The sequence below is a fragment of the Rhinolophus sinicus genome, chromosome 14 (genome assembly GCF_057876585.1).
Source record: "Rhinolophus sinicus isolate RSI-liver-muscle chromosome 14, RSI-T2T, whole genome shotgun sequence".
Classification (NCBI taxonomy): domain Eukaryota; kingdom Metazoa; phylum Chordata; class Mammalia; order Chiroptera; family Rhinolophidae; genus Rhinolophus; species Rhinolophus sinicus.
Window position 1 is genome coordinate 69697152 of NC_142514.1, and position 24714 is coordinate 69721865.

At 38.4% G+C, this 24714-nt stretch overlaps 2 protein-coding genes across 2 annotated transcripts in view; both read left to right on the forward strand.

Moving 5' to 3' along the window:
• Nucleotides 1-871: 871 nt before the first annotated feature.
• LOC109458550 (lysophosphatidylcholine acyltransferase 2B-like) lies at nt 872-3575 on the forward strand. Its single transcript, XM_019752335.3, has one exon. The coding sequence runs from the start codon at nt 1154-1156 to the stop codon at nt 2681-2683; it is 1530 nt and encodes a 509-aa protein (XP_019607894.3). The 5' UTR covers nt 872-1153; the 3' UTR covers nt 2684-3575.
• A 3095-nt stretch (nt 3576-6670) lies between these two features.
• Nucleotides 6671-24714, forward strand: part of BTBD8 (BTB domain containing 8) — an 81628-nt gene continuing 63584 nt past the window's right edge. The window contains exons 1-3 of the mRNA XM_019753054.3: nt 6671-6952; nt 12435-12632; nt 19933-20159. Coding sequence (XP_019608613.3) covers nt 6804-6952; nt 12435-12632; nt 19933-20159 — 574 coding nt within the window. The 5' untranslated portion in view covers nt 6671-6803. The remainder of the gene's footprint in view (nt 6953-12434; nt 12633-19932; nt 20160-24714) is intronic.

Consider the following 24714-nt stretch of genomic DNA (forward strand, 5'->3'; position numbering starts at 1 on the left):
ACCAATTTACAGATGTGAAATGAGGTTGGCCAATGACCAAAGTGTAAGTGTTGGAACCAGGATCTGACCTAGATCCATCTGGTTGGAAAGCCCATAATCTCTGCACTTAGATCACATCCTATTTAACAGGCTCTGGCATCCACACTGACCTCCCTGTTTATTGGTAACCTGGTGTGCTCCAATAACTAGAAAAATCTCTCAGAAACCTTCAATTTGATGTTTAACCCTGAGAAAAGGATTTTAAATTAGCAATCAGCAAACACAGGAATATTCTATATGGCATTTTCAGAGTTGCAAATGCTACAAGGTATAGAGGAGAGCCTGGTTCATGCCAACTTTGATTATGCTTCCCTCTTGATCTGTTCCAAAGGGCAGCAATAAAGGGAAGAGACAGGACTTCACTGACTCTGTGTGTTGATGCAATAAAGTAAGCTTGGATTATTTTAATGAAAACTTGTTACTGACAAAAGTGATTTTAGAGTTTGTGGTTGTTAGTTACGTCAGTTTGGAATGCTGACTGGCTCATGTGGACTATTGTTAAGAATATGAATCAAATATGCCATGGTTAATTCTGGCCTATGATAATGGATGTATTCTAACTTTCAATGGATGTGGAAGAGTGTAACAAATATAAAGGCCCTAGGGTGCCATCAGTTAAACCTCTTAGCATAGAGAGATATTATTATCTCTGTAGAAATCAATTTGTAGGGAGAAAAAATGAATTTGACTTACCAGCTGCCAAAGCATCTCACAGTAAGTAGACTATACTATTAATACTAATGACATTTAAATTAAGAAGTTCTAATTAATATTCATCTACTTAAATTAATATATCCCTTGTAGGTATATAATACATGCTTAATGTAAACGTCAGAAATTGTTATGTGAAGATAATTTATTAAGCATATACGTCAAAAGGAAAAAAGATTGTACTGTTGATATGGCTCTCATTCTCCTGTTACATCATTTACCATTTTTAATTTTTTGGATTTTAAAGGTAATGCATCATTTCCTATTAACCCACAATCGACTGTAAGAATTCTAATTATGTGCGAACAGAAAGAGCACTTGAACATGGGGAAAGGATGCGCTCTGGGGGCCGCCCCCTGATCCAACCCATCCGCAGCATCCTGAGACTTCAACAGTCGACCTCATGTCTCAGCGATCCTCGGACTGGGAGCTGGAGGCGTGTGAGTCGGCCCTCAGCCTGAGAACGAGCAAGTCCTTGTATTCGCCAGCGGTGGCCAACCCCTTCGTGCAGCAGACGCACATCAGCGCGTGGCGCTGGGCCTACATCATCCTCATGGGGACTGTGCTGGTGCCGGTACGGGCGACCTGCATCGCCTTCCTCTTCATCTTCCTCTGGCCGGTGGCTGTGCTTTGCACCATAGGCCGTTCTGCTCACCCAACCAAGCCCGCCAAGAGTTGGAGAAGAAAACTGGCGCAACCAGCTCTCAAATTCTTGTTTCAGGCGACGTTCTTTTCAGCAGGGTTTCTAGTTAAAGTGAAAGGGAAAAAGGCAACCCGCGACGAGGCCCCCATTTTCGTTACGGCACCACACTCCACTTTCTTTGACGCAATCGCCTGTGTTGTGGCTGGGTTACCCTCGGTGGTCTCTGCAAGTCAAAACGCACAGATCCCAGTGGCTGGGAAATTCCTACTGTCAACGCAGCCCGTGCTCGTGACCCGAGAGGACCCTGATTCCAGGAAGACTACTCGGAATGAAATCCTGAAGCGAGTGACATCCAAAAGGAAGTGGCCACAGATCCTGATTTTCCCAGAAGGAGTGTGTACCAATCGCACGTGTCTGGTCACTTTTAAACTAGGGGCCTTCTCTCCCGGTGTTCCTGTGCAGCCAGTGCTGCTCAGGTACCCAAACACCCTGGACACAGTGACCTGGACCTGGCAGGGGTTTACAGGCTTCCAGGCCTGCATGTTGACCCTGAGTCAACTCTTCACCAGGGTAGAAATTGAGTTTATGCCTGTTTACATCCCAAACGATCAAGAAAAAAAAGACCCCATCCTTTTTGCCAATACAGTGAGGATCAACATGGCAAATGCTCTGGGGGTGCCTGTGACAGACCACACTTACGCAGATGGCAGATTGATGATTACTGCAGGTAACCTTCAACTACCCATGGAAACTGGGTTGGTGGAATTTACAAAAATTAGCCAGAAATTGAAGTTAGATTGGGATAACCTTCACCAGCATTTGGATGAGTACGCTGCAATTGCAGTTGCTTCAAAAGGAGGGAAGATAGGAATTGAAGAATTTGCAAATTATTTAAAACTCCCAATTTCAGAGACCCTGAGACAACTTTTTGCCCTTTTTGACAGGAAGAATGACGGCAGCATAGACTTCAGAGAGTATGTGATAGTTCTGACTGTTTTATGTAATCCTGCCAACACTGAAAAGATTCTGCAAATGTCGTTTAAGCTTTTTGATCTTGATGAGGATGGTTTCATAACAGAACAAGAGTTGGCTGCTATACTTCAGGCAGCTTTCGGAGTCCCAGATCTTGATGTTTCCAGACTCTTTCAGGAAATAGCTGGACAGAACTCAGAGATCATTTCATACGAGAACTTTAAGAAATTTGCCTTGAAGCATCCAGAATATGCCAAGTTATTTAATTCATACTTAGATCTCCAGGCAGCCTATATATATGCATTACCACAAGAATAGGTTTAATCTCTGTATTCAGATGTTAAAGTCAGCCCTGAAAATGGTGAAAGCACCTTCCAGGTAGAAACTATGATTGAAATAAAATTTATTCTTTGAGGAAAAACACCATAGTTTTTACTCTAAGTGGCCTGGGCACTTAATTACGATATTTAAAATGTGCTTGAAGAACATATATTTCAATTAGATTTTATACTACCTACTTTTTTCTTTCTTAAGATATTTGTTTGAATATAACCTAACAGTAGAAGAATAAGAGATCTAGTCATAAACCTTGTTCATCCAGCATGGTTCTAGTTAGTCTTCATTTTGCTAAAGTAAAGCCAGAAAAACATTATAGCCCATCACCTCTCCCTCATTTTTGTAGAGAAAATATCTCATTAAGAGCTCCACTGTCAATAAATAATCATTTTTATTCTCTCTCAAAAGGATTTGCTGGATAAATGCCTCTCTAAAAATAGCTCAAATGTTCTTATTTTACAAGACAAAATAAAAATAGCAAGAGGAAGATATAGTGTTGGGAATAGCATTGAAACAGTAATAAATGCTATGGTTGGCCTTTATTATTATTATTTTTAGGTATGAGAGTGATTATTTAGAATGAGAAATCACAATAGACTACAATTTCTGGAAAGCTAATATCACAAACACAGGTTATAAATACAGGAATTTTGGCAAATTCTATTTTGTATGGTTCTCAAAAAGGGAAAATTTATGTTCATAATTGCATGTTCTGCATTACTGAGAATGTTCTTTTCGTTCTGACTAGGCACCAACTGAAGCCTCTACTTACTGTTGTGTACCTCTCTCACTACCCATATACTTCCAGCACCCTTTGCTGTAGGACATCTTCACATAGTGCTGTGTCCTTGGGCTCTATCCCTTCATGACACCATGTGGGATGAATCAGTGAAATATTCCTAGAAGCCATTTCTACACCAGGACATGGAGCAACAACTTATCAAAATGTGGAAGTGATTGTGAACCAATAAAATATACCTTGCTAACCCAAATTAGTGTATCACCAACTTAGTTTCATTGTGGCTAAATCCCAAAAATGCCTGCAGCCCCTCAGTGTCACCAGCTATGAGCAGACATTTGACTCAGAGGATAGAAAGTCTTGATCATTTATGGTCAAAATCTCTTACTTTTGCAAACTTTACAAAAACGTAACCAAAACGTAGACACATTTCTAGGAACCCTAGCAGGGACTTTTAATGGACTTATGCAAGCGGGGCCCCTAAAGCTTAAACTTCATTAGTTTCCTGGTATTTTGAGTAGAAAGAAGATATGAATGGGAGAAAGGTGAACAGATGGGGAAAGCTTAACGAAAGGGAAAGAAAAAGAAATCAAATATTGTTTTGAGATCATTTGCATGCAGTCCTCACTTGAGAAAAGGAGATGGATAAGTGATATTTCATAATCCCCACTATCTTAGTCTGTCCGGGCTGCTACAACAAAAATACCATGACTGGGTGGTCTAAACAAGCAAAATTTATTTCTCACTGTTCTGAAGGCTGGGAAGTTCAAGATCAATGCACTGGCAGATTTGGTATCTGGTGAGAGCCTGCTTCCTGGTGCATAGGTGGCTCTTTTCTGTGTCTTCACCTGGTAAAAGGGGCAAGGGAGCCCTCTCCAGTCACTCATAAGGGCACTAATCCAATTCATGAGGGCCCCACCCTCATGACCTGATCACCTCCCAAAGGCCCCACATCCAAATACTATGACATGGGGGATTAGGTTTCCACATAAGAATTTTGGGGAGACACAAATATTTAGTCTATAGCACCCACCCAGCTTGATATTCCCATGATAATAATGCCTACACATGTAATTAAAATACAGTGATTTTTTAAGATGTACTGGAATGTAGTCATGTAAATAGAGATTTTTCACTTAAAAGTAGCGATCAAGGTATATCTTTATTCAAACAATGGTTCTATTACTCAAACATGTGCTTAACTTTAAAATTGTTTCTAATTAGATAATGAGCTATACAAAATATCAGGGTCATTATTTTACCCTACCTTTTAACTTCCTGTGTGTAATGTAGTTTTATTTAAACCCTTTAATACATAACACTTAAAAAATCTTTTTATTGTAAAACAAATACAGATAAAATCACATGAAACAAATCTGTAGCTAACAACTATTATATAAATAAATAATATATATTAAATAAATATATATATTTTTAAGATGAACACTCTTGTAACTAACAGATCAAGACATAAGATTTGGGGCCAGCCCAGTGGCTCAGGTGGTTGCAGCGGCTGGATTCCCACCTGGGCCAGAGAGCTGCGCCCTCTACAGCTAAGACTGTGAACAACAGCTCTCCCTGGAGCTAGGATGCAGTGCACTGCCAGCTCCTATCAGGAGCAGCCCGGGGAGCACAAGGCTCACAATACCAGCATGGGCCAGGGAGCTGTGTCCTGCACAACTAGACTGAGAAACAATGGCTTGAACTGGAGTGGGGGTGGGGCCAGAAGAAAAGGGTGAAAATAAATAAATAAATCTTTTCCAGTCACCCCACAAGCCCCGCTATACCTTAGTCATAATTACAATCTCCTCCTTCCTCCTAAAGTTACTTTCCTGATTTTTTATATTTTCACTTCCTGTGTTTTTTTACATTTTTATCATTTAAATGTACATACTGATCTGTAAATTGGGCTCATACATAGCAGTACCTGCTTAAATGGTAGTTGTGAGAATTGAGTTCATATAAAGCAGGTAGAGCAGTTTTCTCGCCTAACACCCAATAAATATTAACTATTATATTATCTCTGATACCCTTCTTTTCTACAGGAATAATTAAGAATCAATTATCTAGTTACATTTTTCAGAATTAAGGTGTCTGAATAACTGAGAAGGGCATTATTTGGAGAAATGACTACTTCTTGGCCAATCTTATGATACAATGTCCATATATTTTCCAAGCAATTAGTATTTGTTCGTTACCTGAATGAAGCAGTATGATTGCGCCTTCTTCCTTTGGAGGAAGTATTAAACAAACAAAAAAATCGAAACAAAAAAAAGCCCTAAAAGACTTTTTAAATGAGTCCACTCCAGATATTTTCTTCAGGCCAAAATATTCAAAATTCTGTAACTCATCAATCCACCCACTTCCCTGCTCAAAGGCTCTGCCCCTACAATTTTGTCTCCTCTCTCTCTTCCTCGTCATAAATTTTGTCTTTATATGTAAAGTGTGGTAACATAACCTGGCATCTCTCAACTGAAGTCCAAGAGCAGTTACATGCGCAACTCTAAAGGCTGCGTACATGCTTTGCAGGGGACTCAGGAGTTCTGACTCTGAACGGTTTTATGAAGTTCTCCCCCACTCCTTCACACTCCCAAGTTTTCGTTTTCCTTTTTTTAAAGTAGATTTGATAACTTTTTTTTGTTTAATATTATTTTTTAAATTTTTTTATTGGGGAACATTGTGTTTCTCCAGGACCCATCAGCTCCAAGTTGTCCTTCAATCTAGTTGTGGAGGGCGCAGTTCACTGGACCATGTGGGAACGGAACCCGCAACCCTATTGTTCAGAGCTCCTGCTCTAACCAACTGAGCCATCCGGCCCCCCAAGTGTTCTTGCCCAAAGCAGTTGAGTCAGGGAGTGCGACTCACTGCAGGAAAGGTCTTATGAACCTGTCTTTTCCAGGGGTAAAAAAAAAAAGCACTGACATCCCTGGAAGACAGTGTAGAAAGGCTGCACAGGTTGATTTAAACTGTGCTCTCTAAAACACCTATAAGACGAATGGTTAGCACCAACCAGAAGGTTAACAGGTATACCGAGCAGGAGGAATTGCTTGACCCGGGGGACGGTTGAACCCTGCGCAAGGCGGGGCGGAGTAGGGCCGGCAGAGATAAACAGAACTACGACGCCTGCGCACAGCCTCCTTGGATCACGTGCCAGCGCGGCCTCGGCCTCCGGGGTTTCCCGGGACTGCGGTCCAGCTGCACGTAAGGGACCGTTTAGAAACTGACTGGAGGCGTCAACCTTTTCCCTTAGGGGGAGGACTCGGATAGGGGCCGAGTGCTCGGTCGGGAACGCCCCTTTCTTCCAGGGGCGGGGAGTGGGACAGTGTACTGGGCCTGCGGGGCGCCGCCGTACCTTCGTGGGACATGGCCCGTTGTGGGGAGGGTAGCACGGCCCACGTGGTACTTCTGGGATCCCCCGGAATTTGCAGTAAGGGGTTGCAAAGGAAGGGGCTGTGTGAGCGGCGCCGGCTGAAGGCGATGGTGTCGGAGCAGCTCAGCCAGGATCTGCTCAGGTAGGAGGAGGCGGGAACTCTGGCTGCTTCAGTTCTTCAGGCGCCCACAGCTGCAGAAGCTGTGGCTCCTTCTGGGTGTCTCGATTCCTCCCCAACCTGTTCTCCTCGCCTCAGGCTACTACTGAGGGACGTTCACCGGTCTCCTCACGACAGGGGTTCCCAATCCCTAAATAACCAGTCACGAGCACCTTGGAGACCACGTACCAGGTTCAAAAAGAAAACCAAAATTAATAGTTATGTTCAGCACAGTTTATGCCAGAATACTCTAACACGGGCAAGTTTAGTTCTTTGAAGACGTGTATCTGAGGTTGGGGTGCTTCCAGGTTTCATGGTCCTGAAACGTACACAATTTTTTATAAGCTTAAACAATTTTAAGAAAAAGGATACAATTAGGCAGGGGGAAAATGAATATTTATTTGGAATGAGGAAAAGAGAACAAACTGCTGGAGCCGTGGAGGTCTCTTTCTTCTGAGTTCCCTTTAAACAGTTTAGCAAAAAATGCTTACATAGGAATACTTGTTGATTGCAACCTGGCTTCCCCTCTCCACCTAGAACACACTACAGCTCCCAGTAACTCCCAGCTCCCACAAAGACCCAAACAAATGGAGGGTTGTGAAGCTTAACCCAGGATATAGAGAATCCAGCTAATATTTCCTCTGTGTATAAAGAAAATTAAGCTTACAAATATTCCCTAGCTGATTTCCATTTCCACCAAAACATTGATTCTTGAACTTTAGTGTGCAGCAGAATCACCTGGCGGGCTTGTCAAAACTTAGATTTACTGGATCCCAGCCAGAGTTCTGATTCAGTTGATCTGGGATGGGACCTGAGATTTTCGCATTTCTAGCAAGGTCTGAAGTGATGCTGACACTGCTGGCCTGGGTCCTACTTGAAGAACTGCTAGATTAGAGTATATATAGTTACTACTAATAACTAACAGTGCTGCAGTTTTCTACATTTAAAAGGGTTTTTCTGTCGCTCACACTGACAAGGCAGCAGCTATGAACTGCACTTTATAAAGTAAAAATATTTCCTTTTAATTTGGGCTGTCTACTAGAGATGCTCCTTTGTCTCCACCAATGGGGGATTGCTGTAAAAGATGGAAAAAAGACTGAAGTTGTCCTGTTTCTAGGGTGAATATCTAGGGATGAGGTGAGGTACTCCTCTTCGGTGGCTTTATTCTTCTGGCTGTATTGTGAGCATTAAAGTGTCATGAATTTCAGGAAGATAACACATCTATTTTCTTATATAGAGAAAATGAGGTTCAAAATATAGCAGGTGAACAATTTAATTAATTTATAATTGCATCCTAGCAGCAATTAAGGATAGGACCCTGAACTCCCAAGTTCTTATTACAAGTAAAGAAAAATAGGGGTAGTGTTTTTTAAACTACAAAAAGACTTCACTCAACCACTTTAAATGCTATGCTAAATTAATGTTCTTCAAGCACAGCAATATCATTGATTTATTATAGAAGTATTAATGAAGTAGCCGGCACCTACCATGTACGTAACTCTGTACCAGGTCCTGAAGAATCAAAGATTACTAAGACATGGCTTTGGTGTTTGTGCTTATGCTATAGTGAGAGATAATAGCCAAACAAAAGTAATGGGGACCCAGATAAGTTGGAGAAGGCTTTATAGAGTGACATTTGAGTTACCTCTTAGGGGGTTGATTAAAAATTGATTAGATAGAGATTAGGAAGAGAGAAGTCAGGGTATCTAAACCAGGGGAATGGCTTTTATAAAGGCACAGAGATTTAAAAGAGCTTGATATTCGTTTGGGAAAGCAAGTTGTTTTAGATTCTTCCAAACAGCAAGGAACAGAGACACCTCTGGGTTACTTGAGGTAGTAGGATATATGGGGAAGAGAACAAAAACAGGAAACAGTTTCAGCAGTCAAAATGCCAGATCTGATATACAATTAGAAACTTGCTGGGGATATGACAGCAATTGTACACTAAGACCTTATTGAGAAATGGACAATTGTAGTAAAAATACCTAATACTTATTGCCATCCTACTATTAGCTAGACACTGGGGTGACATGTAATGGTTTGTGTACTCCCCTGTGAGTAACCCATTTAACAGATAAGGAAACTGAGCATTAGCGAAAGGGTGGAATCAGAATAAGAACCTTGGCAGTCTGGCTCCAGAAACATTAAAGTGAGTTGCCCAAGGTCACACGACCAGACTATGACTCCAGTCAGTCTGCCTTCTCTACAGTAGCTATGCAAACTGATTTTCCAGAAACTTTGTTCCTTCATCTCTGATTCTCTCATTACACATTTGTCTTTTGTTACTCTACCTTGGATTTCCTTTGCAATTCTCTAAATTTGCCTATGTTTTAAACCATTTGGAGAGTGTGATCAGTTGGTCCCTGTTTACTATAGGACATCTGTGCTAGAGTTCACTTGTTTAACTACCACATTGGCTGATAAGGTAAACTTGGCTCAGTCTATTGTCCATTCCGATGCAGTTAAGGGCATAGGGTCATGTGATACAAAGCAGGGCCATATATAAATAAATGAATTTTTGGTAACTTTAGTTGGGAGGGGATTGTGGGTATGGCAGGCAATCAAAGTGACAGTAGATGAGGATGAGTAGGTAAAGTAAGACTAGATCACGAAGGCCATCTTTTCTCAGTGAAGAGTTTGGAATATATTCTGGAGGCAGTGGAGAACCATTGGTGTTTTTTAAATAGAGGATTAACATATTTAGATCTTGAATTGAGGAAAGAGGAATTGGAAACAAGGAAACCAGCTAGGAGGTTGGAAAATGTGAAAAGGATTCATGGGTGCAGTTGATGGGCTTGGCGACCAATTACATGTGGAGCAACAGGGAAAGGGAAACATGGAAGGTGGCGCCAAATCTTAGGACATTTGAAAGGGAGGAGTATGGTGAATGTTCAGGAAGCCATATCAAGGAAACAACTGGAAATATGTCTGGAGTTTAGGAGGGAAATTTGAATAGCAGATAGAGATAAAAGGTTGGTGACATCACCAGCACCGAGTTGTCCAAACCACAGATGAGAGAGATCCTAGGTTATTTCTTTCCCTTCACCTTCTACATCCAGTCACCAAGTACTGCCAGTTTTATTACCTAATATATTTTAATTCCGTCCCTATTCTCTGTCACCATTGAGCCTCTCCTGGCCTAAGCCCCTTACATCATTCATCTGTGCTGTGCAGTAGTTTTCTCATCTTCATTCTCATTTTCCCTTAATTCTTCTTCTATACAACTAACAGGTAGTATTTTGAAAAACTAAATTTGCCTATGTTTTAAACCATTTGGTGATTCCCCTTGAACTATAGGGTAAGAGTTAAGCTCTTTGCCTCTTATTTGTCTTTATTCCTACAGCTTCATCTGCCACTTCTCATCTCAGAACTCTCTGCTGGCCTATTTGTAGCTCCACACTCAACGCATATCTTTATAATGAACCTAGAGCCAGGAACTCTTTTCTACCTTGTTTTGCTTCCCTGACCAACTCTTATTCAATCTTTAAAACACCATTTGGTTTCTATGTCCTCTGTAAGGCTTTCTCTTATGTTGGTCTCTGCAAAAATTTACTTATTTGTGCTATTGATCTATCACACTCTAATTTTCAGGCCTAGCCTCCCTGCTATTCTATACACTCCTCGAGGGCAGATACTATGATTTAGTCATCTTTATGTCCGCAGTGCTTAGTACATAGTACATGTTCAGTACGTTTTTAGTGATAACTGGGTTTAATCAGCAGTCAAAAATGCTTTAGGTAGGTTAATACAGTGGTTGGCAGGGAAAGAAGGTGGGCCTTTACATGGCTGAGCCTTTGCTCCAACCTTTCCTTCCTCTAGACCTTACTATTAGATGAGCTAATAACCCCCCATTAATGTTTAAGAGGTCGGAGTCAGATATTTTGTTACTTGTAATGGATACAAGTGGTTTTATAAAATAAAAAGCACTATATTTTCACATTAACGGTTTTTAAACACATTAACTTTTTTTTCATTTAACAAATACTCGTGAGCATCTATTAACAAGGCAGATTCCCTAGTGAAGGTATATGGCTACCAGCTGCAATGCTTCCTTCCTTACTTGGGAAGGAGTGGGGTATGGGGAGAAGGTAGGTGGGAGGGAGGCACAAATTTGTACAATTCGAGTTTTTATTAATGTTTGAGAGATCAATACATAGTTACATAACTTTAAAAATCGCTTAATGAAAGTAACTTATTGATGAAAATATTGACTAAAATGCGTCTGTTTGGTTATTGTTTCCAAGGTTCTCAAAGCTCTGTGCTCTAAAGCATTGATTTTGTTTAGGATAAAATACAATAAAATTTAACAAGCAGATCTTGAGTTCTTTTATATACTGAAGATACACAGTTTTTGCCTTTGGGGAGTTCATTGTCTAGTAGGGAGAAAGACACATAAAAATAATGGTGCCATGACAGGAAGGCTGCAACAGAGGTATGTATACTGAGTGTGAAGGGATCAGAGGAAGGAGCCATTAACTTAGTCTTAGGGGAGTGTGAGTGTCGATGGCAACGCTCTAAGCTTTCACTGTAATGGATATCTTTATCCATTGCTTGTACCTCCTGTAGTGAACTGGTGTGATTGCCAATTATATCCTGCAATACAGAAGACCTCTGAGAATACATACCTTGCTGATGATAATGTTTTAGTAATATGAAGTGTTATGTAGTATTTAGAGAGTAAAAATATACAGTTACCACAGAGATAAAAGTTTATATTATACGGTTTCTGTTATGATGCTGATTTTTGTTCTTCCATCACTTTATGTACGGTACATGTAATCAGTGGGCTTATATACTATGTCTGTACATTAGTAAAGGGATTTGAGTGGGTTTCTCCCATGAGTCCATCATTTTAATAATAGATTAGAACATGGTTAGTTCTATTTGTGGGGGGGGGAATGAAAAGGGCTTAAATGTCACATTCTTGACAGCCAAGGCTGCATTTCAGAGTTGGTATTTAACAATAGTCAGAACAAAGTGCACCAGTTTCTAATCTGTATTGTCTATTGTTATATCTGGTTTGCTGCTGTTGTTAACTGTGTACTTTTTTTGCTTCAGTTTTAGTAAGATTTAAAAAAATCGATTCTTCGTAATAGTCAGCAACCATATTTCTTTTTTTTTTTTCAAAATAAGTCTAAAATAGGAAATCAACAAATAGCAGAAGATAAATTTTATTATTATTATTAGAAGGAATTGAAAAAAGGTATTTTTTCGAAAAAGTAGTCTTAATCTTCTAGTGAAATTACTTTTGTTTTCTCTGTAACTTTTAGATTCTAAGCCAATATTAAACAGTGTTCTTTAGGATGAACTGAGAACAAACTCATTTTTATATTAACTTTTATTTATTTTATGTTATCTCTGTATTTTTTTTAGTTAATGTGTTATTTTTAAAACTTATTTTATAAAAATGGGTGTATTGTATATTTCTGAGCATCACTAAACTATGATTCCTTTTTATTCCTGACAGGCTTCTAAGGGAAGAAATCCATACAGATGTTACTTTCTCTGTAGGTCGTACTTTATTCAAAGCACACAGAGTGGTCCTTTTAGCAAGGGTTCCTGGCTTCTATTTTCATACTGTTGGACAGACATCAAATAATTTAATAAACCATGAGCCTGTTGCTGTGGAGAACTTTGAAGCTTCAGAATTTAGAACATTTTTACAGTAAGTGCTTTTTAAAATCTCTTATAGTTAAATCTAATTATAATTATTTTTAAACGTGTGTATGTTTTTTATTTCATTTATTTTCATATCTGATTTATAACCTACTAAGAAAAATCCATTCATTTAGATTCCAAATTATCTTAGTAATTAGATAGTAGAGGCTAAGTATTAGTATTGGAGTATTAGAGGCCTAGTATTGGAGAAGCCAAGTGCTAACTTGAGACTGATCCTGAGAGAGAAGAAATGAAGGGTGCTCTCTGGTAATTTGAATGAATTATTATTCTATGCTAGAGTTTCTCAGCAGTGGCACTGTTGACATTTCGGGTTAGATAAGTAATTCTTTGTTGTGGGGGCTGTGCTGTGCATTTTAGAATGTTTAGCAGCATCTCTGGCCTCTAGCCTCTACCTGCCAATAGCACTTCCCCTCCCACCCTTCTTAAAGCCTCCTCCCACCCCCAAGGTGTAACAACCAAAATGCCTCCAGACATTGTCAAAAGTCCTCTGGGGGGTAAAATTGCATCCTGTCGAGAACATTGCTGTATATACTGACTTCCATATTGATATGCAAAGCTTTAAATAAGTTATGTATGTTTATAAAAATATGAGATCATAACTTTTTATTTTCATGGCTTGTGTGTGGTCAAAATTTTTGAAAATAGAACTTTCATTGAACTTGTTAGTAGTTTGGGAGACCCATGTATTTGGTAAACTTAGAGAATTGTCATTGGCTAAATAATAGGAGAAACTAGTTTAAATTAGTCTTCATTCTAATTGAATAGAATTCTGTTGTAATGCTTTGCTGTTATCTGCACATACGTGTAATTATTTGACACTCATTTTTGATAAATGTATTCAGGAGGCAAGTATTTTCTAATGTAGTTCCTCAAAAACATATTTCTTTTTTGAATACCTATTTAAATGACTTTAGAGAGGTCTTAAATACTTTAGTTTTTAAGAGCATGGACTCTAGGGCAAGCATGTCTGCTCTAGAGTCCATTTGGGGAGAGCTGTGTGTCTCAAACTTAACCCCTGTATGCCTGGAATTTCCTCAGATATAAAATGCCAGGCATACAATAAGCACCATAAAAATTAACTAAGTTTTTTATGTTTGTGAATTTTGAAGTGTTTATTTGTAATTCATTTCAGTGATTTACTGCCCTCCCATAATTTCTTCCCTTTGTCTAACATATGGAAGTTAGTATTGTTCTAATAATATTTTGGTGGTTTCTGTCCTACCATCCCTCACATACACTTAACTTATTCAGCAGATATTTATTGTGCCCTATTTTGAGTAAGGCCCTGTATGGATGGCTAGGTATACACTGGCTGGTGATTCTTGATTTCAGTGCTTAATGATGGTAAGTGTGGGGAAAGGGAAAAATTCCCCTTTTCCTCTTCTGGTTCTTTCTGCTGGCCAATAATCAAATCAACATGAGGTAGAATGACAAGGGAAGATCAAATTTAATCTCATGCACACGGGAACGCCACACCTGAGAGGATCAGAGATAGAAAGGGGGCTTGAGGTATATAAGACATTCTGAGCTGGGGATGAGGTAATGCACCTTGGGGGCTTCAAAGTATCATTGCAAGATGGTAAGAAGAGCAGACGCTTAGAAAATAGAAGTTTGCCCTGCCCTATAGGTGGGTCAAAAAGATTATAATTTCTTATAATGGCCAAGGCTCCCTAATTCAAGATTTTCTAGGTAGTTAAAGGGAGGGGCAGAGGTTTCACTTGAGCCTGAAGCTAAAATTGTCTTTAGCTAAAATAATCTGCATACCATTGAGGCACATCTTGGGGTGGCTTGGTCTGAACCACCTTGTAAGTAAATGTGGAACTAAGTTATGAAGCCAATACTCGCAATTATGTCATTGTCTAATACTATAAATTTGTCAACTACCAGTTTTTAAAACATCTTTTTATTTTTTTGAAGACCTAACTGGCTTTATTAAGCCATTCGTGAATCAGGAAGTTTCCTATCTAGCAACTAGAAGGGCACTTCAAAAACATCTTTACTGAGATATAATTCACGTATCATAGATATAATTCAGTGTACAATTCAGTGGTTTTGGTATTTCCACAGTTGTGCAACCGCAATTTAATTTTAGAACATTTTCAGCACCCCAAAAAGAAACTGCATACTCATTATCTGACACTCTTCATTTCCTCACCCCGCTGCCCTAGGCAATATTAATCTACTTTCTGTGTTTATGGATTTGCCTTTTCTGGACTTTTCACATAAATGGAATCATACAACTTGTGGTCTTTTATGACTGACTATTTTATTAAGCATAATGTTTTCCAAGTTCATCCATGCTATTCTATGCATCATCTCTTCATTTCTTTTTACTGCCAAATAATATTTCATTGTATGGCTATACCACATTTTGTTTATTCATTAGTTAATGGATATTTGTGTTGTTTCCACTGTTGGGCTGTATGACTAATGCTGCTATGGACATTTCATATGCAAATTTTATGTGAACCTGTGTTTTCATTTCTCTTTGGTATATATATATGGAGGAGTGGAAATGTTGGGTCATATGGTAACTCTGTTTAACTTTTTGAAGAACTGCCAGACTTTTTTTCTGAAGAGGCAATACATTTTACATTTCTACCAGCAGTGTATGAGGGTTTTAGTTTCACCACATCTGCATAACACTCATTATTATCTTCTTTTTTATTATAGCCATCCTAGTGAACAGGAAGTTGTATCTCATTGCGATTTTCATTTGTATTTCCCTCATGGCTGATTTTTATTTGCCTATTTGCTACATCCTTTGTCCATTTTTCTTTTTTTTTTTAATTTTTAAATAATTAAAAAATTTTCAACTACAGTTGACATACAGCGTTATATTAGTTTCAGGTGTACAACATAGTAATTACACATTTATGTAACTTATAAAGTGATCATCCTGATAAATCTAATACCTATCTGACATTTTTTGTTCATTTTTCAATTGGGTTATTTGTCTTTATGTTATCAAGTTATAAGAGTTCTTTATATATTCTGAATATTAGATTCTTATCAGACATATGATTTGCAAACATTACTCCCATTCTAGGAGTTGTCTTTTTGCTTTCTTGATGGTGTCATTTGCAAAACAAAAGTTTCAGATTTTAAAGTAGCCTAGTTTAATCTAATTTGCTCTTGTCACTTATGCTTTTGGTGTATACCATAGATAGATAAGAAACCGTTGTCTAATCCAGGATCACAAAGATTTATTCTTATATTTTCTTCTAAGAATTTTATGGTTCTATGCTTGCTTGCTCCTTCCTTCCCTTCCTTCCTTCCTTCCTTCCTTCCTTCCTTCCTTCCTTCCTTCCTTCCTTCCTTCCTTCCTTCCTTCCTTTCCTTCCCTCCTCCTCCTCCTTCTCCTCTTTCTCCTTCTCCTACTTCTCCTTCCCTTCTCCTTCTTCTTCTTCAGGGTTCATTGAGCCACATGCTAACCAGAAAAGGCCCAGGTTCTGTGGTATAAAGTCTAAATCACCAGCAGCAGCACTAGGTGGAAAAGTCAATATGTCCCTGGTTTTATTCTGTTGGCTCTTACATTTAGGTCTATAATTTGTGTTGAGTTAATTTTTTTTGTATAGTATAAAGAAGAGATCCAATTTCATTCTTTTGTGTGTGGATATCTAGGTATCCCAGTACCATTTTGGGAGACTGTTCTTTCCCCCATTGGATTGCCTGTACGTATTTATTGCAAATCAGTTACCCATTGTTATGGACTCAATTGTTTCACTCCAAAATTCGTATGTTGAAGTCCTAACCCCCAATGTGATTATATTTGGTGGTTGTACCTTTGGGAGATAATTAGATTTAGATAAGGTCATGAGGGTTGGATCCTCACAAGAGGAATAGTGCCCTTATAAAAAAAAAAAAAAAAGAAGAAGAAGAAGCGATACCAGAGAGCTCGCTCGCTCTCTCTCTTCAATGTGAGGACACAGCGGGAAGGGCACAAGCCACGAAGAGAGTTCTCACCAGAACCTGACCATGGTAGCACCCTGATCTTGGACTTCCAGTCTTTAGAACTGTGAGAAATAAATTTACGTTGCTTAAGCCACCAGTCTGTGATATTTTGTTACGGCAGCTTCAGCTAACTAATACACATAAACGTTAGGGTTTATTTCTGGTCTCTTAGTTCTATTCCATTTGTCTCTATGTCTGTCCTTAATGCCAGTGCCAGTTTTCAGTTTGACTTTTATGATACATCAGTTGGATTTTTGTGTTTTTATGTCCTGGAGCCTAGGTGTTTTTTTAGATGCTAGTCCTGTAGCTATTTGCTGACATACTTTTTTGTCTATAATCAAAATCATGTTGACTTTATTATGGAAAATTCTTCTTGGGTGATTAAATTTTAAGTATACTTGTGTGATTTGGCTTATTTTTCTTTATTTTGTGCTCTAACTTGAATGATCTATTTTTCTTTATTTCAGAGTTTCTTATATAAAGCTCCTCTAAGCATAAATGGAAAATTGCCTAACCTGAACTTCCCCTGTGTGTAAGAACAGCATGACATATATAATTTAAATAGATACTTTAAGAGCAATGTAGAAAATCATTATTATTTTCCAGTATAGATCATAGGTTCATCATTGAGTTCCAACTATGAACTTTAAATGTATACTTGTGTTTTTTCTAGTAGATGGTATAGTGGCTTTGTTGTAAGAGCAGGCTCTGTCATCAAGCGAGGTTCACCACTTCTAACTGTATAAACTTGAACTAATACCATTAATTTCCTCACCTGAAAAATGGACATAATAACAATACTTACCTCAAAGTGTTGTTGTGAGGGTTAAATGAGATACTTATAAAGCACTTAGCACAGTGACTTGGCAAGTGTTAAGCACTGAATATATTTTAATAAATGTTATTCATAGTAGTATGACCTATGAAATGGTACATTTCTTCTGCTATTGAGTGTACCTTCATGTGTTCACCAGCCTGGAGGCTCTCTGCACCCCATCCTTTAGAGTTTGTATGGAGGCTTCATTACATAGGCACGATTGATTAAATCATTGACCATTGGTGATTAATTCACCCTTTCCCCTCCCCAGAGGTGGGGGGGGCACTGAAAGTGACAACTCTCTAATCACGTGGTTGGTTCTCCTGGAAACTATCCCCTCCTTAAGGGCTGTCCAAAAATCACCTCATTTAATGTAAACTCCGGTGTGGTTAAAAGGAGCTTGTTATGAATAACAAAATACATCTATTTCATGTTTATCCATCGGGAGCTATTTCAGGAACTGGGAACAAAATTAAGTATTATAACAAAGGCATCCCTATAGTTCTTACATAGGAAATTACAAGGGTTTTAGGAGCTATGTGCTAGGAACAGTGGACAAAGACCAAATACATATTTCTTATCGTAAATCACAATATCACAACACCCTTGTTGAAAATCAGTTGCCTGTAAATGTATGTTCTGGACACTCAATTCTATTCCACTGATGTGTATGTTCACCCTTATGCGAGTACCACACAGTGGTGGTGATTATGGCTTTGTAGGAAACTTAGAATTTGGGAATCCTCCAGCTTTGTTCTTTGTGAGGATTGTTTTGGCTATCTGGGTCCCTTGTATTTCTATTTGAATTTGAGGATTGAACTGTCAATTTCTGCAAAAAAGGCAGCTAGAATTTTAATAGGTATTGCATTGAATCTGTAGATCAGTTCAGAGTATTGCCATCTTAACAATATTAAATCTTCCAATCCATGAACATAGGATGTTTCCATTTAATTGCTTTCCGCATTGTTTTGTAGTTTTCAGCATACAAGCCTTACGTTTTTTTATTAAATATATTCCTAAGTGTTTTATTTTTTTGATCTATATATTATAGATGGAATTACTTTCTAATTTAATTTTGGTTTGTTCATTGCTAGTGTATACAAATACAGTTAATTTTTGCGTATTGACCTTGTATCCTATAACCTTGTAGAACTTAACAGATTTTTTTTTTTTGGTGGATTTTTCTGTATACAGGTTTTGCATCTGTAAATAGAGCTAGCTTTATTTATTCCTTTCCAGTCCAGATGCATTTTATTTTGTTTTCTTGCCTAATTACTCTGGCTAGAACTACTCCAGTTAAATGTTGATTAGACGTGAGAGCAGACATCCTTTCCTTGCTGATCCTAGAAGAAAAGCTTTCAGTCTTTTACTGTTAAGTATGATGTTAGCTATGGTGTTTTAAGATGTCCTTTGTTAGGTTAAGCAATTCCCTTCTATTCCTAGTTTGTTTAGTGTTTTATCATACAGGGTGTTAGATTTTTTTCAAATGCACTTTTTGTGTTTATCAAGATGATCAAGTAGGTTTTGTCCTGTTGATATGGTATCTTAGTCCATTCAGCCTGCTATAATAAAATACCACAGACTAGGTGGCTTATAAACAATAGAAATTTATTTCTCACAATTCAGGAGGCTGGAGGTCTAAGATCAAAGTGGTAGGATTCTGGTGAAGGTCCTCTTCTGGGTTGCAGACTGCTGACTTCTCAGTTTGCCCTCACATGGTGGAAAGAGGCAGGGGATCTATTATTTGGAGCTTCTTTTATAAGGGTACTAAGTCCATTCATGAGGGCTCAACATTTGAATTTTGGAAGGACACAAACATTCAGACCATAGAACATGGTGTATAACATTGATTTTCATATGTTTAACTTCCCTTGAATTCCTGAGATAAACCCCAGTTGGTCATGGTGCATAATACTTTTTATATATTGCTGGATCCAGTTTGCTATTATTTTGTAAAGGATATTTTCATCATTATTAATAAGGAATATTGGTCTATGGTTTATTTTTCCTGTGATTTCTGCATCTGCTTTTGTATCAGGCTAATACTGACCTCACAGAATGAGTTGGAAAGTGCTTTCTTCTATTCTTTGGAAAAGTTTGTGAAGGATTGGTGTTAATTCTTCTTTAAATACTTGGTAGAATTCACCAGTGAAGCCACCTTGTCCTAGGTTTTCCTTCGTGGGACGTTTTTGATTACTAGTTCAATCTCTACTTATTATAGGTCTATGCAGATATTCTGTTTCGTCTTAAGTCAGATTTGGCAGTGCATGTCTTTCTGGGAATTTTTCATTTTATTAGGTTATCTGATTTGTTGGCATTATATATTTTTAACATTAAAAATTTTTACGAGTACTTTTAAAACTTGCTGCTATTTTAGATGGACTTTTATACAGTTATTCCAGATTTAAAAGGTTTTGAAATTATGTAATTATGCTAGATGAAAGATGCCCATTTGGGAAACTAGGTTTTAAGAATCACCATTATTTTTATTAATATTTTATATTTTGTCTTTTAGGATTGTATACTCATCAAACAAAAACATAAAAAACTATGAAGAGGAAATTCTTAGGAAAAAGAGTGGGATACCACAAACAAAACATGACTTCAGTTTTGGAAAGTATACTGACAATGATGGAAGACCATCTATAGAGTTCTTAGGTGAAAAATCACCTGACTGTTCTCTTCTGAAGAATGAAATTCCAGATGTTATCAGCAATCCGGAGGACAGTTTAATTTCTGCTGGTGAGGCATTTTATTTGTGGATTTATATAAATTTTTATAATCATGAAAGTAATTATATTCTGATACAGTTAGAGAAAAACATACTTCAAAAATCAGCTCTGCTGCTCTTTTTATAATAAGTAAATGAAAGTAAATTTTTTATGGATAAATGAAAATAATAGTATGGTCAACTCCCAGTTTTCCCAAATATTTGGAGATGGAGTTATTATGAATAAATACACACGTAATTCACAGTTCTCCTCATAAGCTTCCACATGTCATCATCCTTATTTTGATGTATGCCAATAAAAGCTTTAGTAGACGGTAGTCAGTTGTGTTATAATACAATACATGTATTCCTTAAAAAGCACCATTCAATGAAAATCACCATTACTTGTCATGACACAAAAAAATTACTGAAATTTTGTCATGACACATTTTAAAAAGATAGGCACCCAATAAAAATGGTAGCATAGTTTTACACATGTTAAATGGTTAAGAAATACATAAATACTATAATAAAAACGGCATTTGACCTTGACAGAGACCTTTAGTTTGGTTGTGGAAGTTGGTGTCACAGGGGTTTCAGCTTGTGAATTATTGTGAATTGGTGGAAGGAGGATTTTAAGGATATAAATGTATAGATATAGTAAATACTCTAACAGGAAACTCAAGATCTCTGTATCAGAGAACAAACTGTTTATTACTCACAGAGCATCTTAGCGTCAGTTCCCTGCCCCAATTCCCATGAAGCTATGTGGTGAGGGCCTAATGTTACCCTTCACATGCGGTGGGATTGTACCGTAGGAGACGAACACCTAAGTTGGATTTTATAGGATTCTGGCAGATCTGCCCATCCGCCTAAGCAAAGAGAGAGAGAGACAGAGACAGACAGACAGACGGACCTTTACTTTGGAAGGTAAATAAATCTCTCGTGAGGGGAGGGCAAGGTAGCTTCACTACCCTGGAGTGTAGGGAATGGTTTGGTGGGGGTGGGAAAGAAAGTCTCTAAATGTTCTGGAGCATCACATTATCTCTAGTTACCAAAGCATGTTTGCTGTTTAATCATCCTTTATGCAGATTTTCCAGTGCTCTGCTTAGAAAGGCCAGATCATACAGAAATATAAATGTAGTCTGAGAAAATTGTCTCTCCACAGTTGGTTGAAACCCGTCTAAAATCAGATGGGAATTTGTAACACCGTATATGGATGGGTGTGGGTCATAACATATACAGTGAATTGAGGTTTCTGGTAGATATTTTAGACATTTATGTGTGTTTTGTATAGTCTTACATGGCTCAGTTTAGCTAGTGCAGTTTTCTCCATTGACCTAGTGTTTCTCATGGATGAACTTGCACCTAAGCAAATGAAAATTTCACGTTATGCTCAGATCGTTCCCTAATATATCAATTGTGTTGGATCAAACTTACGTTTTCAAAACAAGTACTATAGCAGAATTGAATGTGTATAAAAGTATCAGTTAACAAAAGGATTTTATTATTGATGGTTAGTGCAACAACAATAACGAAGTGATTTAAGCTCAGTTAGATTCCTCTTACATACATTCACCATACCTAACTATGGTAAATGAATGAATGTCTATTCTAGGCTTGAGATAGATCCATTCATATATTTTATCTCCTTTAGTTTCAGATAACCCTAAGATATAAGTGGTTACAGACTGATTTTATAGATAGGATTCTAAGACTCAGAGAGTATAAGGGGCTTTCCCAAGGTCATACAGATCGAGCAGTTGGCAGAGCTGGTATTTGATACCCATTTTTCCTGCCTCTAGTCTAAAGCTCAGCCGTGGCCCCACTGGAACCCATTTAAGTGGCCAAACAAGTCGAAAGTATAAGTAAAAAGAGCCCTTTTACCCCAGAATCCCCTGCCTCTTAACTTACTTTTTCCATTATTAGTGGAAAATCACCATATTTACCAGTTTAACAGGCACTTGATGTCCACATCTTATTCACGTCTTTGCAGGCTTTCATACTGTCTGTGCCGCACTCCTTGAAACTCCATCTGTCTTCTATGACCCTGTACTCTAGATTTTCCTCTTTGGCCATTCCTCTGTCTCCTTCACTGGCACATCATCTTTCTGCTCTTTAAATAATTGGTATTCTCCAACTTTTTTGAGCTTCATATCCAACCACTGAGTACATGTATCTGTCTAAATGTACCTTAAATCTCAAAATTTAACTTGTTCCACATTGTCCCAATCACCCATCTCTCCCAACCAGCTCTTTTCTTAAGTACTCTATCATTGTGAATGATATCACTGTCTTTCTACTCAGTTATTCTCTTACCCTGTATTCGATTCATGACCATGTCTATTGATTTATATCCCAAATATTCTTAAATACTTTTCTTTTTTATTCTGCCATTTCTTTCTTTCTTTCTTTTTTTTTTAAAGATTTTATTGGGGAAGGGGAACAGGACTTTATTGGGGAACAGTGTGTACTTCCAGGACTTTTTTCCAAGTCAAGTTGTTGTCCTTTCAGTCTTAGTTGTGGAGGGCGCAGCTCAGCTCCAGGTCCAGTTGCAGTTGCTAGTTGCAGGGGGCACAGACCACCATCCCTTGCGGGACTCAAGGAGTTGAACTGGCAACCTTGTGGTTGAGAGCCCACTGGCCCATGTGGGAATTGAACCAGCAGCCTTTGGAGTTAGGAGCATGGAGCTCTAACCGCCTGAGCCACCGGGCCAGCCCCCTCCTGCCATTTCTTTATTTCAGGACTTTGGTATCTTCCTTGAGAATTTGCATCCCAGTTAGTTGCCAAGCCTCTCGTTGTGCCACCTTCCATTTATATAATATAGAACAATGTTTGTTAATTGCAAGTATGATCGTGGCACTCCCTTTATTGAAATTCTTCAGTCATGTCCCATACCCTTGATATAAATCTCAAATTCTTTCCTGTGGTATAAAGGGAGTTTTTGAACTGCCTCCTGCCTAGAACTTTGCTGTCTTCTGTCTTCACAATCTCCTCATACCCCTTGAGCTCTTATCTTAATGAATTGGCATCTCCCCCCAAAGAACTATATTTTGTCACCTCTGTGTTTTTGCACTTTCTGTTTGTTCCTAGAATGCCACTCTAATCATCACATTATTTGAGTATCACCTTTGTGCTAGGTTTGGAGGATTTAAGATGCATAAAACACAGGGTGGCCGGTTAGCTCAGTTGGTTAGAACGTGGTGCTGATAACACCAAGGTTGCTGGTTCGATCCCCGCATGGGCTACTGTGAGCTGCGTCCTTCTTAAAAAAAAAGATTGAATAAAACAGATAGTGTTCCTGTCCTGCAGTCTCATAGGAGATGGGTGGGTTATGTACAAAGTGTGATGAGGGCACAAATAGGATACATGTAGCCTGGATTTAGGCTTCTAGAGAAAGCTATGTGGAGGGAGTGATATTTGAATTGAATCCCCAAAGAAAAAGTAGGAGTTAACCAGGCTAAAGGAACATAAGGGAGTGTTCCAGGCAAAAGAAACAACTTTCCTGGAGACAGAGAGAGCCAGGTACAGAGCAGATTTGGAAAACTGGAAGTGGTTTGTTGTGAGAGTGGGTTGGAGTAGGAGACAGGAACAGTCACAATAAGAGACAAGCAGAAGCCAGAAAATGAAGAGCCTTATATAAAGGATGACCCTATATTTTATTATACAAACTGGGACCCTGTTGAGAGAGTGAAAGGCAAAAAATTATTATTGCTGTTGATAATTAGTTTATGGCAACAGACATCAACTGGGACTGTCCCAAACAAACCAAGACATGTGGTCACCTTACTCATAAATCGCTTTAAGGATTTTGAGTGATACTATTTGTCAGACTTAAAAAATATAAACAGACCAAGTTTAGGGTAGAGTGGAATAGTGACTTAAGGTTGAGGAACATCTTGGGTTTCTGTGATTGTGTTTTTTTCTTCTGGTACCACTCCTGACACCAAATGTGTGTATTTTTTCCCCACATACCAACCAATTCTCCGACACCAACTGAGTATCCAAAAATTCAATTCTGACACTAACTATCCAGAGTTAGCACAGGCCCCACAGATTAAAGACATAGTCCTACAAGACTGTCCCTATGTCAGATGCTAGCCACAAATGGGGTGCCTAGGCTACTGTAGGAGAAGGAAGAGTTCCTTCTACCCTCTTATATTCTGTGGCTAGCCTAAGAATTAAACTGAAATGAGACAGGTAAATGGGAGGAGGAAAGGTTATGATTACGTACTTACTTTTGCATCAGGAGTTTTACAAATAAATGAGCAGATGGCCAGATGATTGAGGCTTATATATCATTTTAGGCTAAACAAAAGAAAAGAGTTTTGAGGTACTGAGTAGTGGAGGCAAATTATGGGATGGTGAGGGGAGAAAATGTATGGTAAATAAGGGTTGTTCTTGTTATGTAGATGAGTCAACTGATGAAAGTAGTTTCTTCCTGGTAAGGAGACATTTTTACAAAGGGAAATTTCCTTTATAAATGTAAATTTTCTTTACAAAATGGAAAATTTATACTTTATTTTGGCAGTTAAGGGGAGGTAAAGAGCTTTTCCTACATTTGCTGGTTCTCGATTGTCTTTAGCT

Coding starts and splice junctions, on each gene's coding strand:
- LOC109458550 (XM_019752335.3), top strand. CDS start 1,154: ATGTCTCAGCGATCCTCGGACTGGGAGCTGGAGGCGTGTGAGTCGGCC.